Below are 15,875 nucleotides of genomic sequence, written 5' to 3' on the forward strand. Positions count from 1 at the left end.
TTTGGGATTTTTCTCTGTATGTATTTTTGTAGGGTCTACCTTACAATATAAAGTACCTTGAGCAGGGCTGGACTGGGACAAAAAAATCGGCCCGTGCATTTTGACTAGAGACCGGCCCACCAGGTATTATAGGAAAAATCATAAAGCCTTTGAATGAAAACAAACCCTGTTGTCACAGTGATGTACACTGTCTTGTTGGTATATATGTATCAGTCTAATAAACTTAAACCTACACCATCCTCCCTATTCTGGTATTCTAAACAGTACCCGAAAGTAGACTGCTTGGTCGAGTTAATCTCCTGAACTATCTACAACACATGGTGAAAACCTGAAATTAAGACAGAGAAGACTAGAGGTGAGACATGATCATTACTGATTACTGATGATAGATTTAGATATATTTTCATAAACTATTCATTTGCCACATCAATAAACAGCATGGCAGGGCAAAATACTTTTTCTAACATGGCAACCTTTAAAAAGTGAAAGGAGATAGACAGGCAGGGCTCTAGAGTGCGACCAATTTGGTCGCAAATGCGACCAAATTTTTCAGTGGTGCGACTAAAAAAAAATATTTGGTTGCACCTGTGCGACCAACTGTTCGGGTAGCAAAAAAAAAAAAAAATCTGCAACCTTCCCTGTGGTCAACAACAGACACACATTATGCCCCTATCGTGGACTAAACCAATCAGAGATAGTAAGGGGCGGGACCTCTCTGATTGGCCATGGTCCAGTTGAAAGTGGGAGGTGAGTAGCTTGAATAAAGCGATATCAATTCATTAAATCCTGAATCGACTTTTAAATATAACTGTGTTTTGCCAGAAACGCCAGATTCTCAGATTAAAGCTCACAAAACCATTTCAACAACAACCAAACAGCAGATGAGAGCAGGTACACGGATTCCACACAAAGACGTAAACACGTAGCGGAACCGACGCATCAGAATCAGCTTTGTCTTTCTCGGCTTTCTCACCCGACGGCCCGTAGACGGACACGCTGTCGGAGCTTAGCGATTCTGATGCGTCTGGTCCGCGCTGTGATTACGTCTTTTTGCGCTGATTCTGAGCTGCAGGTTTTGTCTCTCTCCAACCAAAATTCACCGAGCCAGCAGCAAAAGAAGCAGCAACCTGCGCTTCACATTTGATCAATGTCGTCATGAATTTTGCCGTTTTGCTTCCACGACTATTAAAATCACACTTCATGCACAGCTAGCTCTCTCTCTATCTCTCTCTGTACTTCAAGAAAAGTTTCCCGTCTCCAATCTCTGTTTTCTGTATTATTCATTCGCTTATTACCCACCAGTCTACCGTTGTTTACAGCGCTGTCGGCTGCTGTCTTTTTCTTTTTTTTCTTTTTTCACTTAAATGACCTCGGACAAGAAAGCCTATTTTTTCTGTTGTTCAATACTGAAGAAATTTAAACTTTATATGCAGAACATTGTAGAATATTTTTAAGGTTATCTGCTATAAAAAGCCAGACCAGGAAAATCTCCTTCATGTTTTTCTGTGTTTTATTCTCAGTTACTTTCACACAAAGGCATCTGCTGTGATGTTCACAATTCTGATGAAGTCAGTACTGATAAATGATCAGAATTATAATATTTCTGACTGTCTGAGGCTAAGTTGAATCGAATTGGGACTTTGAAAACCGGAATCGAATGGATTATAGAAATCAGTGATGATACCCTGCCCTAGTGAGCAGCTTAGGCACGACAGAAGTGGATGTAGCTGTAATAGGAAAAGAACTATTGCTAACTTTTCTGTTAAGTTAAGGCCTGATCCTTCTGAAATTCATAGCCAGTGCTCTGACACGGTGTCATCAATCTTTGAATGCTGAAAAAGCACAGTGTATCCAGAAAAACACATTATATTATATAAATTATTATAAAATTTGTGTGCGCCTAACTTTTGTGCCGGTACGCCTAACTTTTTAAAGTTAGGCGTACCGGTACGCCCATGGCAAAAAGTTAGTCTAGAGCCCTGACAGGTGAGAAAGAATAAAACTTAATTGACTTTTTGATGGCATTTTACACACAGTACTGGTACAGTATCTAGAAAATGTGGGAAAATACTGGCATCATATACAGTACTTAGCTATTTCTGAAGAAATTATGATGGATGATGAATATGATGAAAACGTTCGTTGTAAGATTCAGATAATTATTTGTTAAAAGTGAGACATTTTAAATAGGGCTGCTCAATTAATCGAATTTTAATCACGATTACGATCTGGGCTTTCAACGATCATTAAAAATGACTGAGCCGATTATTAGCACCTCCCTCATGCTTTACTCTCGCGCTGCTCCGTGTAGCAAATCGAGCGCACCTCTCTGCATTTCGAACACGCATCACAACAATTAAGAGGACCCGAGGGAAGCTCAGAAAGCTAAGCAGAAGTTATTTGGAGAGGAGAGTGACTGCCGTTGGTTGAAAAGAGAGGTAAAAAAAAAACTTCAGTGGTTTGGAAACATTATGGGTTCGCGGAGTCAGACATGCATCAAGTAGACATAGTGTGTAAACTTTGCTACAGTGTCGTAGCTGCACCACAGAGCAACACTGCAAAGTTCACTAAACTTAGATGTTTACATTTTTCATTTATTTTTTATATTGCAAACATTTGCACTGTTATCAGTATTTGCACACTATTTTATATTATTTTTTAAAGTCATTATTCAATACATTGTTATTGTTAACCTTTTAAAGCCGGTCAGAGCAGCATGCTCCATTTTGTGTAACTATTTTTAAATCCCTGTAGAACCTGAACCATGTAAGCTAGCACAATAATTTTTTTTGCATATGAAACTTACATCTTATGCCATCAGCTTGTCCTAGGTCACGGTTTCCTTCCACATAAAGCTTTGCAAAAATTGCATAAAAAGCGCTTGCAGGAACAAAAACATAATATTCCAGAAACACGCTTTGCCGATCCGATCAGCTGTTCATAACACTTCCCACATTGAAACAGATGTCAGCGCGAACTATCGCATGTCCGCCATTTCCTGCCCAAAACAGGAAGTGACGTCATTTTCGCGGAAAATGTGGTTTTTTACTTGTAGGTCTTAAAAGCCTATACTGGTGTTTTTATAAGTCATGTTTGACTTTTCTGAATAGTTTCTGGGATGCTTAGAACTCGAATTGCACTGCTGGAAATAGTTTATTTTGATGCACATGCTGTTTTCTTTGCAAATTTGCATCATAGGATAGTTTTTTTGTTTTTCCTGCAGTATATAAAAATTGCTGTATCTCCAAAATAAAACTATGAAGACACTCAAAATAAGTTTCCTGTTGTTGTAAACTATTTTTTGCAACTTTTTTGTATTTAACGTTTTGAGGGATAAACGTCTTAAATTTCTCCAAGTAGAAATATATGTAAAAAAAACAAAAATGATTTTCAATTTTTTTGTAGTTTATTGCACTTTTTTGCTATTAATGTAGTTACTATGGACTTAATGCATACATATTATTAAAATATGGGCTATAACAGTTGTATTGATGTATAGCAACTTGAAATGCTCCCACAAATGGCACTACAACATGTAAAAAAAATAATATAAGCTCTGGCGGACTTGGTGGTAGGTCTTAAAGGGTTAAATAAATATCGTCAAATAATCGAGATCTCAATTTCAGTGAAAACAATCGTGATTATCATTTTTGCCATAATCGAGCAGCCCTAATTTTAAATGAGAAAAAGAAAGAAAAGTATTTCTTTGTGCCCCCCTTTCCCTGTTAATGCCCTACCTGGGCCCCTGGCAAAACTTTGCTAACCCGCCCCTGCACAGTTACCAGCTGTCAGCTACACAGAAAAGGATCCTGGTGTTATTTGTCTCTCAGAAACAGTTCATAACTTCCCTTCAACTCATTCATGTCACCTAAAAGGTAAACCTGTTTCTCCATCACCTGTTCAGCTCTGATGATTCAGTAAGGACATCTCCTGGTTTCATCTACATGTTTCCCTCTCACCAGATATACAAACCGATATCATGACCAGCAGCTTTTATAGCTGTGGCTCCAGCAAACATCAGCTGATAGTAGACAGTAATAGTAAATAAATTCTAACAACAGCTGATCAAGCTTAAACGTGCTGCTGTTGTTTAGCGCGACATCCGCTGGTTTCCTCTTTCTGGCGCATAGTGGGCGATAAACAAGCAAGAGAGAAAAGCCGATCAGCTGATCATTGATCAGTTTCATGATTGAAGTAGAAACAGGGGAGGGAGGGGAGAGAATGAGAGAAGAAGAGGCAGCTGTGCAGCGTAATGACAGAATAACTCCAGCTTTGTGTCTTTTTCATTGTAGCTGAAGTCTGGGACAAACTGTGTTCCTTTTCACCTCAATACCAAGCGCGCAATATTTTCTCTGAATACGAGACGTTTCCGTTTTTTACGGGAGGGTTGGAAACTCTAATAACTAACCTTATAAATAAAATAAGATAAAACAAGTTCAACATCATTAACATCATAGCACCCACCCAGCTGTATAGATAGGGGTGGGATGCCCTCAGGCCTCTGGCCTCTGGGCCTGAAGCTCAGTCCTCTCTGGCACAGCTGGCTGCCGGCAGAGCCCACGGGCACGCCACTACAACCCCCTCTGGCCTCTGCTCCGTAGCTGCAGGGTGACCTCTCGTTTGGGGCTCTACTCAGCTCTTCCCAGGAGGGTGGCACGGTTCCCCCCCCTTTGGTGGTCCTCCTCGGGTCCTTGTACTCTGGGGCCTCTGGATATCTGGGGCCTGGATCTCCTCCATACCTGCTTCATACCCTGGTGGACGGGGCTATGGCTCCCCACACTCCCTAGCAGATCGTTACATGGAGAAACCTTTGGAATACAAGCATGCTGATCCACACAGGTATGCACACAGGTGTACACACGGGTGTTCACAGACGCGGACTACACCTTTCTTGGCTGCTGCCTCAAAGCACATTGTGCGCTGTCTATCTTGCGTGCTGCACAATATCGTTTATTATTTAGTATCTACTGTTATCTACTGCTAGCTAGTTTATTGTGATGGTGCTGTTTTTTTTTATTATGTTGCTCTTTGTTGTTTGCTTTCTCTTCTGTTTTTTTTTTCTCCATACAGGAGATGCAGGTGTTTTGTTTGTTTGTTTGTTTTTTTTTTTTTTCTTCCCCCCCTTCTCACCGTCTCTTCTTCCCTTTGGCTTTCTTTCTCTCCCTCTCTTTCTTTCATTCTTTCTCCCTGTCCTATCCCCCAGTCATGTCTGTCCCGTTTGTAGCAACCAAAAATAAAATAAATTCATAATTATAATAAAGGTCAATCAAATGGACCAATATGGCAAGGCCATGATGATCCACTTGGTAAAATAAATCCGCTTGGCATCTTTCTTGGCCTTAAGACAACAATTCTGATGGCTAAAGATCCAAACGGGACAAAAAAATAAAATAAATAAATAAAAAATAAGATAAAACAAGTTCAACATCATTAACATCATAGCACCCACCCAGCTATATAGAAACTCCGTCATGCTAGCTAGTAGCAGTACGAGTTATTGTAACTGACTGTAAAAAGTCAGCATAACGAAAATAAACTACACCTAAACTTGGTTTATATCTGACCCAGATAGACTGCAGGTCATAACTTCTTACCTGAAGTTCAGTTCACCGCCTCGGGTCTCTGCTCCTCCTGCCTTTCCGTCATCCACCTGCCAGCGTGTTGCACCTGCTGGCCTCCACCACTTGCTAATGTTACTGAATCTGTGGAAGCTCCGCAATAGCTACCACCAAACAATTGAGTTTCTTTTTACACATCTCCCAGCATCTGGCCAATCCACCACCTTTCAGTGTTTATACCGTTACGGGGAAAAAACGGAAAGAAAACCCCATCGGCCCATAAAAATGAAAAATCACCACCAGCTATGACCTTGAGGCGACTGTTGTTGTGATTTGATGCTCTATAATTAAAACTGAATTGAATTGAATCTTCAAGGAAATAGTTCATGTTAACATGCCAGATTAACCAAGTTTCTAAGAGTATTACAGCAAGTTTAAATATTACTACAATATTTAAACTGTTTTAAATCTATATGTTGGTAAATACCACCTTTAACCATTTAATCATTTACGTTTGGACACATTGACTCACATTTTTCATAGTTTTTATTCTTTAGTGTAGTGTAGAAGAAAACAAAAAGGATAAAAACCATGAAATAACTCAGTACCACCTCCCACTGCTCAGTGCTCTAGCAAAACAGCAACACGTACACATATGACCTTCTCTGAATTTCACAAAGACTTTAATAGGATCACATATTTAATATTTTAAATTTCTAATTATTTACTAGATCCCCTAAAAAATTGGTTTCACATCAAAGGAATTGCATCTAGATTTTTAATGTTGATATCAAAATGTTGGAAAAATCTGACATTTCATTTGCTGTTTAGATCAGTAAGTTTATGTGCCTGTGCAGTCAATGTCAAATACTGATGTGTACAAATGTGTTGGTTTCTCTTTTTTTTTTTTATTTACAGAAATGTGCAGAATCTATAGAAATGTGTAGATGTGTGATATCACTCAGCATTTACTTAATAATACTGTTTGAGCACCGTACACAAAAGGCCTTGACACTATGTTTACCCAAAAAAACAAAAACAAAAAAAAAAGGTTGGATTGTTTACAACAGGCTGAACATGTTAGAAAAAAAAACTTAAAATGAGCAACACCACACCCTCCAGCTTTACAATGTATAAGTAAAGTAGGGCTGCCACAGACTAGTCACCGATTATTTTTGCGATTAGTCGACTAATCAGATCATGGATCCATTGGATGTACAGCATACAGCTTATTGCACCAGCATGCATCTGCTCTTATATAACTATCATTAGCTTACAGCTTTAAGTGTTTAAGGTATGTGCTAACTCAAAATAAAGACAAGATGATAGTTTATTAAATTTTAATGAAATTTGCAGATTGTTTCAGTGAAGTTTAATAAACTCCTTGCTATCTAAAATATAACAGGACCGGAGTATATTCTCGAGCATCTCACACTTCTGATAATCAGTTGTCTGCTTGACGTTTATTCAGCTGTGTAAAAACCATTACTTTAATCACAGCCAAACCGATTTACTCAGGAACAAATAAAATACTAAAAAAAGCCAAGCAGTAACATTTTTAAGTTATCTAAGTGACTTATATATGTTTAACCTGAGTAGCGAAAGACGGCGGTGGGTTTGAAAACGATTTGCCGGGAGTCCGGTGTTCTCACGGGCTCTAGTGAGCCTTGCCCCCGGCTAGCTATCGAGCTAGTGGGTAACAGACATCTCCGAAAACGTCAGAGCGCTTTTGAAAATATGTGGTGTCTTGATAAACTGAGCAGATATTTGAGGTTTACACACCTACATTCTCGCCTGAAAATATGTTAAACGTTTATTTTGTGACCCAGAAAGAATAATAAGAGTAATATTAAAACTAACTAGCTGCCGCCATTGTTGGAAACTGAGCTGGGCTGCGCTATGAATTCTGGGACAGAGCTACTTCTTCTTCTTCGGGGTTTAACGGCAGCTGGCATCCTTGTGCATGCAGTGCTGCCATCTTCTGTTTCAGTCCATTATTACACTCTTAAATTCTACTACTTATTCCTGCGTCTTTTGTGATCTTACAAAGCTTCAAACGACGCATCGACTATTAAATCAGTCGTCGACGATTTTGATAGTCGACGTAATCGTGACTAGTCGACTAATCGTGGCAGCCCTAAAGTAAAGGTAAAAGTGTTTACCTTCTATCTAAGGATACAATTGTTTACCATCAACACAAATACAGTACTGCACATTTACCATTTCAAAAAAAGTTTAAATAGAAATGTTTTGGTTTGTTTCTATTTATCTTTTTTCCAGAAATCCATAGACCTATGGAATAGACTAGCCCTTTCACTGTACATGTACAATAAAATTGTGGGTGTTCCAGACCAACTGTGCATGAATAAATAGTAGATGTGTGATGTACTGTCATTATGTATATACTTACCCATGAGCCTGCCCACTATCACATAAACAAAAAGAAAAAAACTCAAACAAAGAATGTCCAGACATTTAATTTCTTACTAACACAAAGAGTACGAACAGTGTTTAAAATCTATCCAGTGTTTATCTGTTCAGTCTGGTTGCTCCGTTTTCATGGCGTAACGTTCCTGACCTGTCTGAAAGTAAATTTTCCTCATATGCAACCTGTTCTCCAATTGGTCCCTGCAGTATTTATACCTCTTGCTCAACATCCTGGTTTAACGTATTTGTTCTCTAGTGTTTAGTGTTTATTCTGTATCAAGCATTTTCTACCACAAAATCACTCAGCCTCACTTCAAGTCAACTAACAAAAATAAATAAATAAAATAAATAAACCAGCTGAATAACTGAATTCTGATATTATTTTAATACTACCTGCAAGGCATTGGAGTAATGATAAAAGATGTTCACTAATATTCCGAATAAAACAAAATGTTTTAGCAACTCAACCCAACTTTTGTTGCTTGCTGACTCAGGCCTATTATAATTACTACCAAAGCAAATACTACAGCAACTGTCCATACAGTATTTATTATTTAACAATTTGAATATCTTTAAACAGAAACGCGTTTGTTTATTTTTATTTATTTTTTTCAGAAATCCACAGACCTATAGAATAAACTACACCTTTCATTGTATATGTACAATAAGATTGTGGGTTCTCCACATCTACTGTGCTGGATTAAATAGTACATGTGTATATGTGTGATGTACTGTCATTCAGTTTTTACTTACTCTTGGGATGTAGACAAGCGCTTGGTATGGGCATGCCCACTATTACATACACAAAAACAAAAAATGTCAAGACATTTAATTCTTTACTTTTTAACATTCATAGGCTGATATACAACACAAATAGGTCAAAATATTGTTTGTAATATAGAGGGGATTGTTTGTTTTGTTTTTTTGTTGGTGTTGTCTGTTTGTTTGTTTTTCTGTTTGCCTACTATTAAAATATCCACCAGATATATATATTCCAAATAAACATTCTAAAAATAGAAATAATGATAAATTATTATTTAATTTATTAAATACAACCAGGAGCTGCCACTTTTGCTACAATTCTGAGGAATTGGAATTGTTTGTCATACATGTTGATCTCCAATGTTTAGCAGAATTGTGTACAGACAAAATCTATGCATATAAATGTCAGGTTTCTGTTTCCAGGAATGTTGTACTGCTCCTAATGTAAATTCTCTGTGCAAGACAATAAATAAAAACTACAAATGTTTAAAAAAAAAATCATAGGTGTACAGAAGTTGTTATACTGATAATCAGCTTTTACTTACTCTTATATGTTGGTGAACCACCTGCCCTCAAGCGAGCAACTAGAATGCAAAAAAAAGAAGAAAGAAATAAAGAACTTGATATCATTTTAGTGATGTAGACATACAACATAAACAATACAAGCTATCATATCATGTCCTAACTATTCATGTCCTAACTCCTCTGCCATTTCAGAACTTACCACTCTCACCATCCTGGTGTGTCTGCCAGTCAAGTTACCTAACCTAATCATCTTTCTCCACTCACTCCTTCATTATCCTTTTCAGGCAGACTGACTGCTTTTAATTACTCAGCCAGGACGACAGGTCAGCAGGGGGATATCATCATTACTAAGCCATGAGCACGATAGAAGAAGGAGAGTAGAGTGCGAGAAGAACTGACCTGAATGACAGGATCATGCCAAAGCTTGAAATCTGGACCCTCTGTAGCCAGTTACCAAGATTACATGAAATACCCTCTGAAGATCTACAAGATGATCTGAATGCAGCACTATGGGCAATTCCTACTGAAGCCATCACTGTGACTGATCGGCTGATCTAGACCACGGCACAAGTGACCAGTGAGATGCTTGGCTACAAGAAGAACAGCCACAAGGAGCAATACCCTTCATGGAGAAGGAAACTACTGGTCAAGATCAAGGTAGCATGGAGGGAAGTTAGCCAACTATCAGAGTTGCAGAAAAGTTCAATGAAGACGTGCCTAAGAAGTATAGCAAGCCAGAGGCCTTAGAAACTGCCAAGCAACAACTAACAGCCTTGGGCAGCTGCTTGAAGGGGTACGCCAGAGAGATAGAAGGCAGGAGAATAAACCAGCCAAGGTAAACTCTCAGTGGCAGGGGAAGAATATGAGAACAGCACCACTGAGGCTGGAGACAGAGCAATAATTGAAGAGCATTTGGGAGGAGGACACAACTCATAACGGCAATGCTCAGCTCTTCCTAGGACTGCGCTCTTCTGGACAGAGATCACGGATGTTGTTCCTGGGATCTGCTGGAGCCGCTAGCCTAGCCTGGGAGTCACTGCACCTAGTGCTCCGATTACCACTGGGACCGCAGTTAACTTCACCCTCTACATCTTCTTCAGCCTTCATAAGTTCTGCTGTCAATGTGGATGCTGGGTATCAAAGATTCCATAAGTCCCTCATCCCATTCATGTAACCCCTTCCGCTGGGGTTACTTGTGTAGTAGCATTCCAACACCCACCTATTTTCCGTCTCTTACCCACCAATGCCATCTTGTTCTGGTAGCCCACTTCTCATCAGCTTCATCAACACCCGACACGGACCTTGTTAAACCAGGCAACGTCTGAGCTGGTATAGTTTCATATTTACCTCGCTTGGTTAGGATAGGTCATCCAGCCTAGTGAACTGACTCTAAAAGTCTGCTTATTAATTTATAATTGTACTCCTTTCATTCACATTCAGCCATCTTTACCTTCAAACTGACCGACAGAGTTTTAGTTTTTTCTTTTGAAATAAACTCACAGGGCGTTGGAATATTTCTGTGCACAAGAGGTCCCTGAATCACTTCGCTGTTGTCTTTGTTGACAGCAATGAAGGCAGTGAAAGAACTGCTCACTCCTGATTGGACACTGAGCTTCACCACCTTCTCCTTCACTCCTCCATCTTGCTGTCCTCTGTTCTCTCTCTCATCCATCTCCAGGGAGCGAATCAGAGTCCGAGCACCCAACCTGTGGACTGTTAGTCTGCAGACAAGAAGGAAAACAACCGCAGTTCAAATGGTTATCATTTTACTACATTTTATCATGTTTTGCATTTTTCTTTCATTTGTTTATCCGTAACTTGTATTTATTTCAAATACCACTGTATAGACTCTGGCATCCCCAACCGAAAGGAAAATGGATAAAAATATACTTCTTAATGCTCTTGCACTATAATAATTCCCTAAGTTAAAATTTTTGATCAGACCCTTTCCTAAAATGAGAAAGTTCTTCAGTTAAATTAAATACTTGCAACCTAGAACAAAGAGTGTTAAAGTGTTCTGCCTATTCAGAATAAGTTTCATAAGAAAAATACAAATTGTTTTTTTATCATTTTGCATCCCCAAAATAGACTTACTTCCTTGAATGTTCCTTCTTTATCTCAGTCTCAACTAGCAGCTGATTTTAGCTAGATTCTCTCTTTTTGGGAGAATCAACTTATCTTGTTCGAAACAAAATATCACTCTGTGTTTGATTTAGAAAGTGGGTTATGTTAAAATTATATGTTTAAATATGTGACTGAATGTTCAAATGTGGTGGAATTTGCTCTTTTCACAATAACTGAAAAGAAAAAAATGTAGTGAAGTGGTTTTGAAGTTTAATTCTACACTTTGTATTAAATGACATACACTAAAGATCAAAAGTTTTAGAAAACCCCAACTTTTGCATTGTTTTATTGATACACAGTTTATTGTCTCATTGCACTCTGAAATGAAAGTCATGGAATCAATTTATAGATCAAAATGTAATCTAAACTTTTGACTCTTCAAAGTAGCCACCTTTGGCAGATATAACAGCTGAACACACCCGTGGCCTTCTTTTTACAATAGAAATCAAATGTTGTTCAGAAAGTTCTTCCCATATCTGTTGCAGAAGTTCCCATAAATGTGTGGCATTGCAGGTACCTTTGCTTTCACTCTTCTGTCCAGTTCATCCCATAACAACTTGATGGGGTTTAAGTCTGGAGCTGTACTGGCCACTCAGTGTTTTCAAGCTTAGCATCTTGTTTTTTCCTGAGGTAGTTCTAGCATGTTGGGCTCGTCCCGTCAAACCTGCAGCTTGAAGTCTTCTCTTCAGAGTTGAAATTGAAACTTGCTTACTATGACCACTATTAAGCTGTGCTTGAAGCCTTTATCCTGTGAGCCGCATATCACGCAAGCTGTTAACTCTCAGAAACTTGTCCTCTGACTCAGTTATGGCTTTGGGTCTTTGAGTTTGCCCCAGTTTCTGAGTGCCCTTTGATGGTGAAAGAAACTGTACTCACTGAACTTCTTTGTAGGAAAGATGTACATTTTTAAATGTCATGATGGTCCGTCTCTCTTTCATTGTTAGTTGCCCTTTTTTTTGCCATTTTTGTAGCAACACACTACTTTCTACAGTGCAAACCACAGTGTGTTCCAACACACTGGGTTGTAAGTAATCCCGAAAAGTTGGACCACCTGTAGGAATTAGTAGCACCAACTTTCAAGGCTTGATCAACCTCCATTGCTGCAGAAAAGCATTAAATTCTTAACCTAGTTTGTGTTCCCTGAAAAAGGCTTTTTTGTATAATTCTGAAATCTACATTAATTTTCAGTTCTGGGTAACCTTACCTTTTTTTCTTTTATACCTCTGGCAGTTCACCAGTTACCTTTGTACCATTTCAAGCTATTCATTGGACTTGAATGACTTGAATTGCAATAAGTACCTGAGTTCATCCAGGTCTTGATCAGTGTTGGGCAAGTTACTTTGAAAAACTAATTATTTATAGTTACTAGTTACTTCTTCAAAAAAGTAGGGCTTCATGGAGACATAATTAAGAAAGCAACTAGATATGTAAAGATTTTTAAAGAAAATCTGATAATCATAGATAACAGTGAATTGAACTTCCTGTAAAAGGTAGGTGTTGTGAAGTCCAAAAGTATTTTTAGAAAATAATTCATCATTTCTAGCAATTGCATTTACAAGATTTAAAAATGAACCCAAAAAGTTATCAGTTACCTTCATGTTACACGTCTATCACTCATACTGACAGAGGATGGTGACCTATAGTCACACAAATATGCTGTACCGGTCTCTACTTAACCCCAGTTAAGTACGGTAGTCCTGACAGGATCTTGCATAGATTCCTTTCTGATGCTGACCGATTTGCAACTAAAGCCCAGACAGGCTATGTTTTCTTCTCCAAACGAATACAGCAGTGACAGTGTTGAATGCACAGACAACTCTGTCATGCTTTACCAAAACATGTACTGGGGAAACAAATTAGTTGTTGTTGGTGAGGTACCTGTGTGCGTCAAGCTGTTTGCTCTTTATGTATTTTACAGTAAAAGTGGCAGATTATTGCACAATAGTTCCTGGACTTCAAATAATGGCTCCTTGATTTCACACAAACTGCAGACTGAGATTACTCTGTTGTGTCTCAATCTTTGTGATGAGTAATTACATAAAATTGGATATTATATCACCCCTAGTCCAAGAAAATAATATAAGGAGGAAGTGAAACATGTTTAAAACTAGACAAATAGCATTAGGTCTGTGCATTATTACCTGTTTTCTAGTATATAGAGTCAATGTGCTGTTTGTGTTAAACTCTGTTTTACCCAGTGTCCTCTGCAGGGCTGAGACTGAAGTGCAGCTGGTTCTCAGAGGGATGACCTGCCAGGCTGTACTTCACCGTCACACAGCCCTCTGCTGCCTCTGAGCTCTGACACAGAATCACAGGGTTAGAAGTCACATTATTTACTGTCATCAAATACCTAAACAACAAGATGAGAAGGTGCTGCTCCTACCTGTCCAGTGAGCTGGGCATAAATCAGTGACCTTTGACCCTGGAAAATGGCTGTGACTGGTGGAGAGAGGACAGTGACAGACACTTCCTTTGGTAAATCCCATGTGACTGAGAAGTCGACCACAGCTGGCTGCAGAGCAAATCGCAGCGTCTGCACCACCTGAAAAATAATGAAAAACTCTCCAAATACACACAAACAGCTGGAACAGACATTTTACTCACTGCAGGTCTGATCTCAAATATGTATCTGCTGCTACTGCTGCTGCTGCTGCAATGCTTAACTTGTTTTCTTTTTGTGTTTAATGTCTTACTTTTGCTTGCATCCTGTCAGTCCCTGTGATGAACTGAGCGTGACCTCCTCCTTCGTTGGCCATCCCATTGATGAGAGCAGAGCTGGCTCCTTCCCCAATCCCAAAAGAGAAACACCTGCAATACAACAGTTTTCTTTAAGTACATGTTGGACATTCTGGGAATTGTGTAGATATAGTTGTGTTTTTGTGGTTTCACCTGTGAGAACCTGAATTAGTCTTCACCAGATCTATCACTTCTTTGGTGTTCCTCACCTCTCCATCAGTAAAGACAAACAGCTAGAGAGGAGAGTTGGCACACGAGGACATAAAATCAGACCCACAAACACACAGCTTGTTCTGAGAGCTGAGTTAGGTTCAGAAATTAAATAGTACTTTCTTAAATAGCTTAAATAGCACTCAAACCTCTTTATACAATATGTATCATTCAACCATTCACAAAGAAAGGAAAAGACAAATCAGTGAATACAAGCACTTTTTCCAAATCTAAGTACACTATATCCAGCTTAGGTTTTCAAAAGTTCCCAGGAAATTAATGTAAACGTGTGTGTGTTACCTGTCGAGGCTGATTGGGAATGCAGGGCTGGCTGTAAATATGTTTGAGGGGCTGCAGGATCTCTGTTCCTCCAAGATTAGCCTCCATCTGCTCAACTGTCTTCAGAGCCTCCTCTATGGCCTGCTGGCTGTACTCTACACTCTTACTGCCATCACATAAACACATGATCAAAACAACCATTCAGATACTTAACAAAGACAGAAGGGCCTTTCTTGGGGTGACTGAAATGACGGAGAGACTCACGGGAAGATGTGTTCATATCCGGACCCGAAACTGTAAATGTTGAAATAGCAGCCCATTGGTAAGCTCTTCAACAGAAGCAGCAGAGTATCCTTAAGAGAATACGGACAAGATGATGAGCACACTGTGTGAGAGGATCACTAGGAAAGATTTTCTGACTGTAATAACTTATTAAAGATACCCTGGCACTGCTGATGCGAGTTTCCTGCTGCTTGGTGTTTGTGACATGATCGCCCATACTTCCGGACCGATCCATTAGAAACACAAACTCTCCACATGAAGCCATTGAAGACATCACAGACTGGGGGAACTCAGGGTACAAACTCACCATCACCACTGGATCACCCATCAGAGAGCCTGAGAAGTAAGACAGAAACAATTTAAAATATTTCAATGTTTATTCAAACTCCTGACTTGAAGAGTAAAGATAATTAACTTTTTAGTTGCAGACCAACTACTTCACTCATTTTCACTCACCCGGCTCAGCAGAGGCCTGTCCTGCCTCCACCACAGCAGTGGGCTGGTGGGCATCTTTGTAATAAATCAGCAGTTCAACATCTCTGTCAAACTTGTGTCCTGCAGCCAACTTGACCTGCACACCACAAACACATTCATATTTAGTTCTCAGTAATAAGTAACAACCACACACAGCAGAAACATCAGCACTCTACCTACCGTGGCCTGGGTTTGATCAGTGTTGAGGTACTGGAGAGGGTCCAGGGAACAGTTGGACTCTACTTTAGAGATTGGACGAGGAGAGGACACTCGGGCAGAGAAAGACAGACTGTAGGACACCAGAGAGGCTGGAACAGAAGTCACCTGGACTGCTGCACCTTCACTACCTGTACACAACATCAGGTTAGAAATGCTCTAAATAATAAGGCTTTAATTAGCTACAATTTTTTTACAAGCAAAAATAATTTAAACCTGTTCTTAGATGCCATATTTATTTTTGTTTCAAAGTAAAAGTAGAAGAGTTTTTGTTTCACTAAA

The 15,875-nt window shown here is 39.2% G+C and overlaps 1 protein-coding gene across 7 annotated transcripts in view; it reads right to left on the reverse strand.

Moving 5' to 3' along the window:
- Positions 1-15,875, reverse strand: part of LOC146373910 (von Willebrand factor A domain-containing protein 5A-like) — a 28,318-nt gene that overhangs the window by 7,753 nt on the left and 4,690 nt on the right. For 3 of the 7 annotated variants that reach the window (XM_084950889.1, XM_084950890.1, XM_084950891.1), the window contains exons 6-18: positions 15,558-15,724; positions 15,360-15,474; positions 15,064-15,239; positions 14,886-14,974; positions 14,643-14,787; positions 14,286-14,365; positions 14,090-14,204; positions 13,780-13,938; positions 13,591-13,694; positions 10,773-10,993; positions 9,293-9,331; positions 8,739-8,777; positions 7,969-7,983 (exon numbers count right to left, since the gene is read on the reverse strand). In XM_084950889.1, the coding sequence (XP_084807015.1) occupies positions 7,969-7,983; positions 8,739-8,777; positions 9,293-9,331; positions 10,773-10,993; positions 13,591-13,694; positions 13,780-13,938; positions 14,090-14,204; positions 14,286-14,365; positions 14,643-14,787; positions 14,886-14,974; positions 15,064-15,239; positions 15,360-15,474; positions 15,558-15,724 (1,464 nt within the window). Of the gene's footprint in view, positions 1-4,462; positions 4,784-7,968; positions 7,984-8,738; positions 8,778-9,292; positions 9,332-10,772; positions 10,994-13,590; positions 13,695-13,779; positions 13,939-14,089; positions 14,205-14,285; positions 14,366-14,642; positions 14,788-14,885; positions 14,975-15,063; positions 15,240-15,359; positions 15,475-15,557; positions 15,725-15,875 lie in introns of those variants that run through there. The other 4 variants (XM_084950893.1, XM_084950892.1, XM_084950894.1 and 1 more) reach the window with 3 other exon arrangements.

The sequence above is a fragment of the Perissodus microlepis genome, chromosome 14 (genome assembly GCF_051167445.1).
Source record: "Perissodus microlepis isolate ML-2025 ecotype Zambia chromosome 14, ASM5116744v1, whole genome shotgun sequence".
NCBI classification, from domain to species: Eukaryota; Metazoa; Chordata; class Actinopteri; order Cichliformes; family Cichlidae; genus Perissodus; species Perissodus microlepis.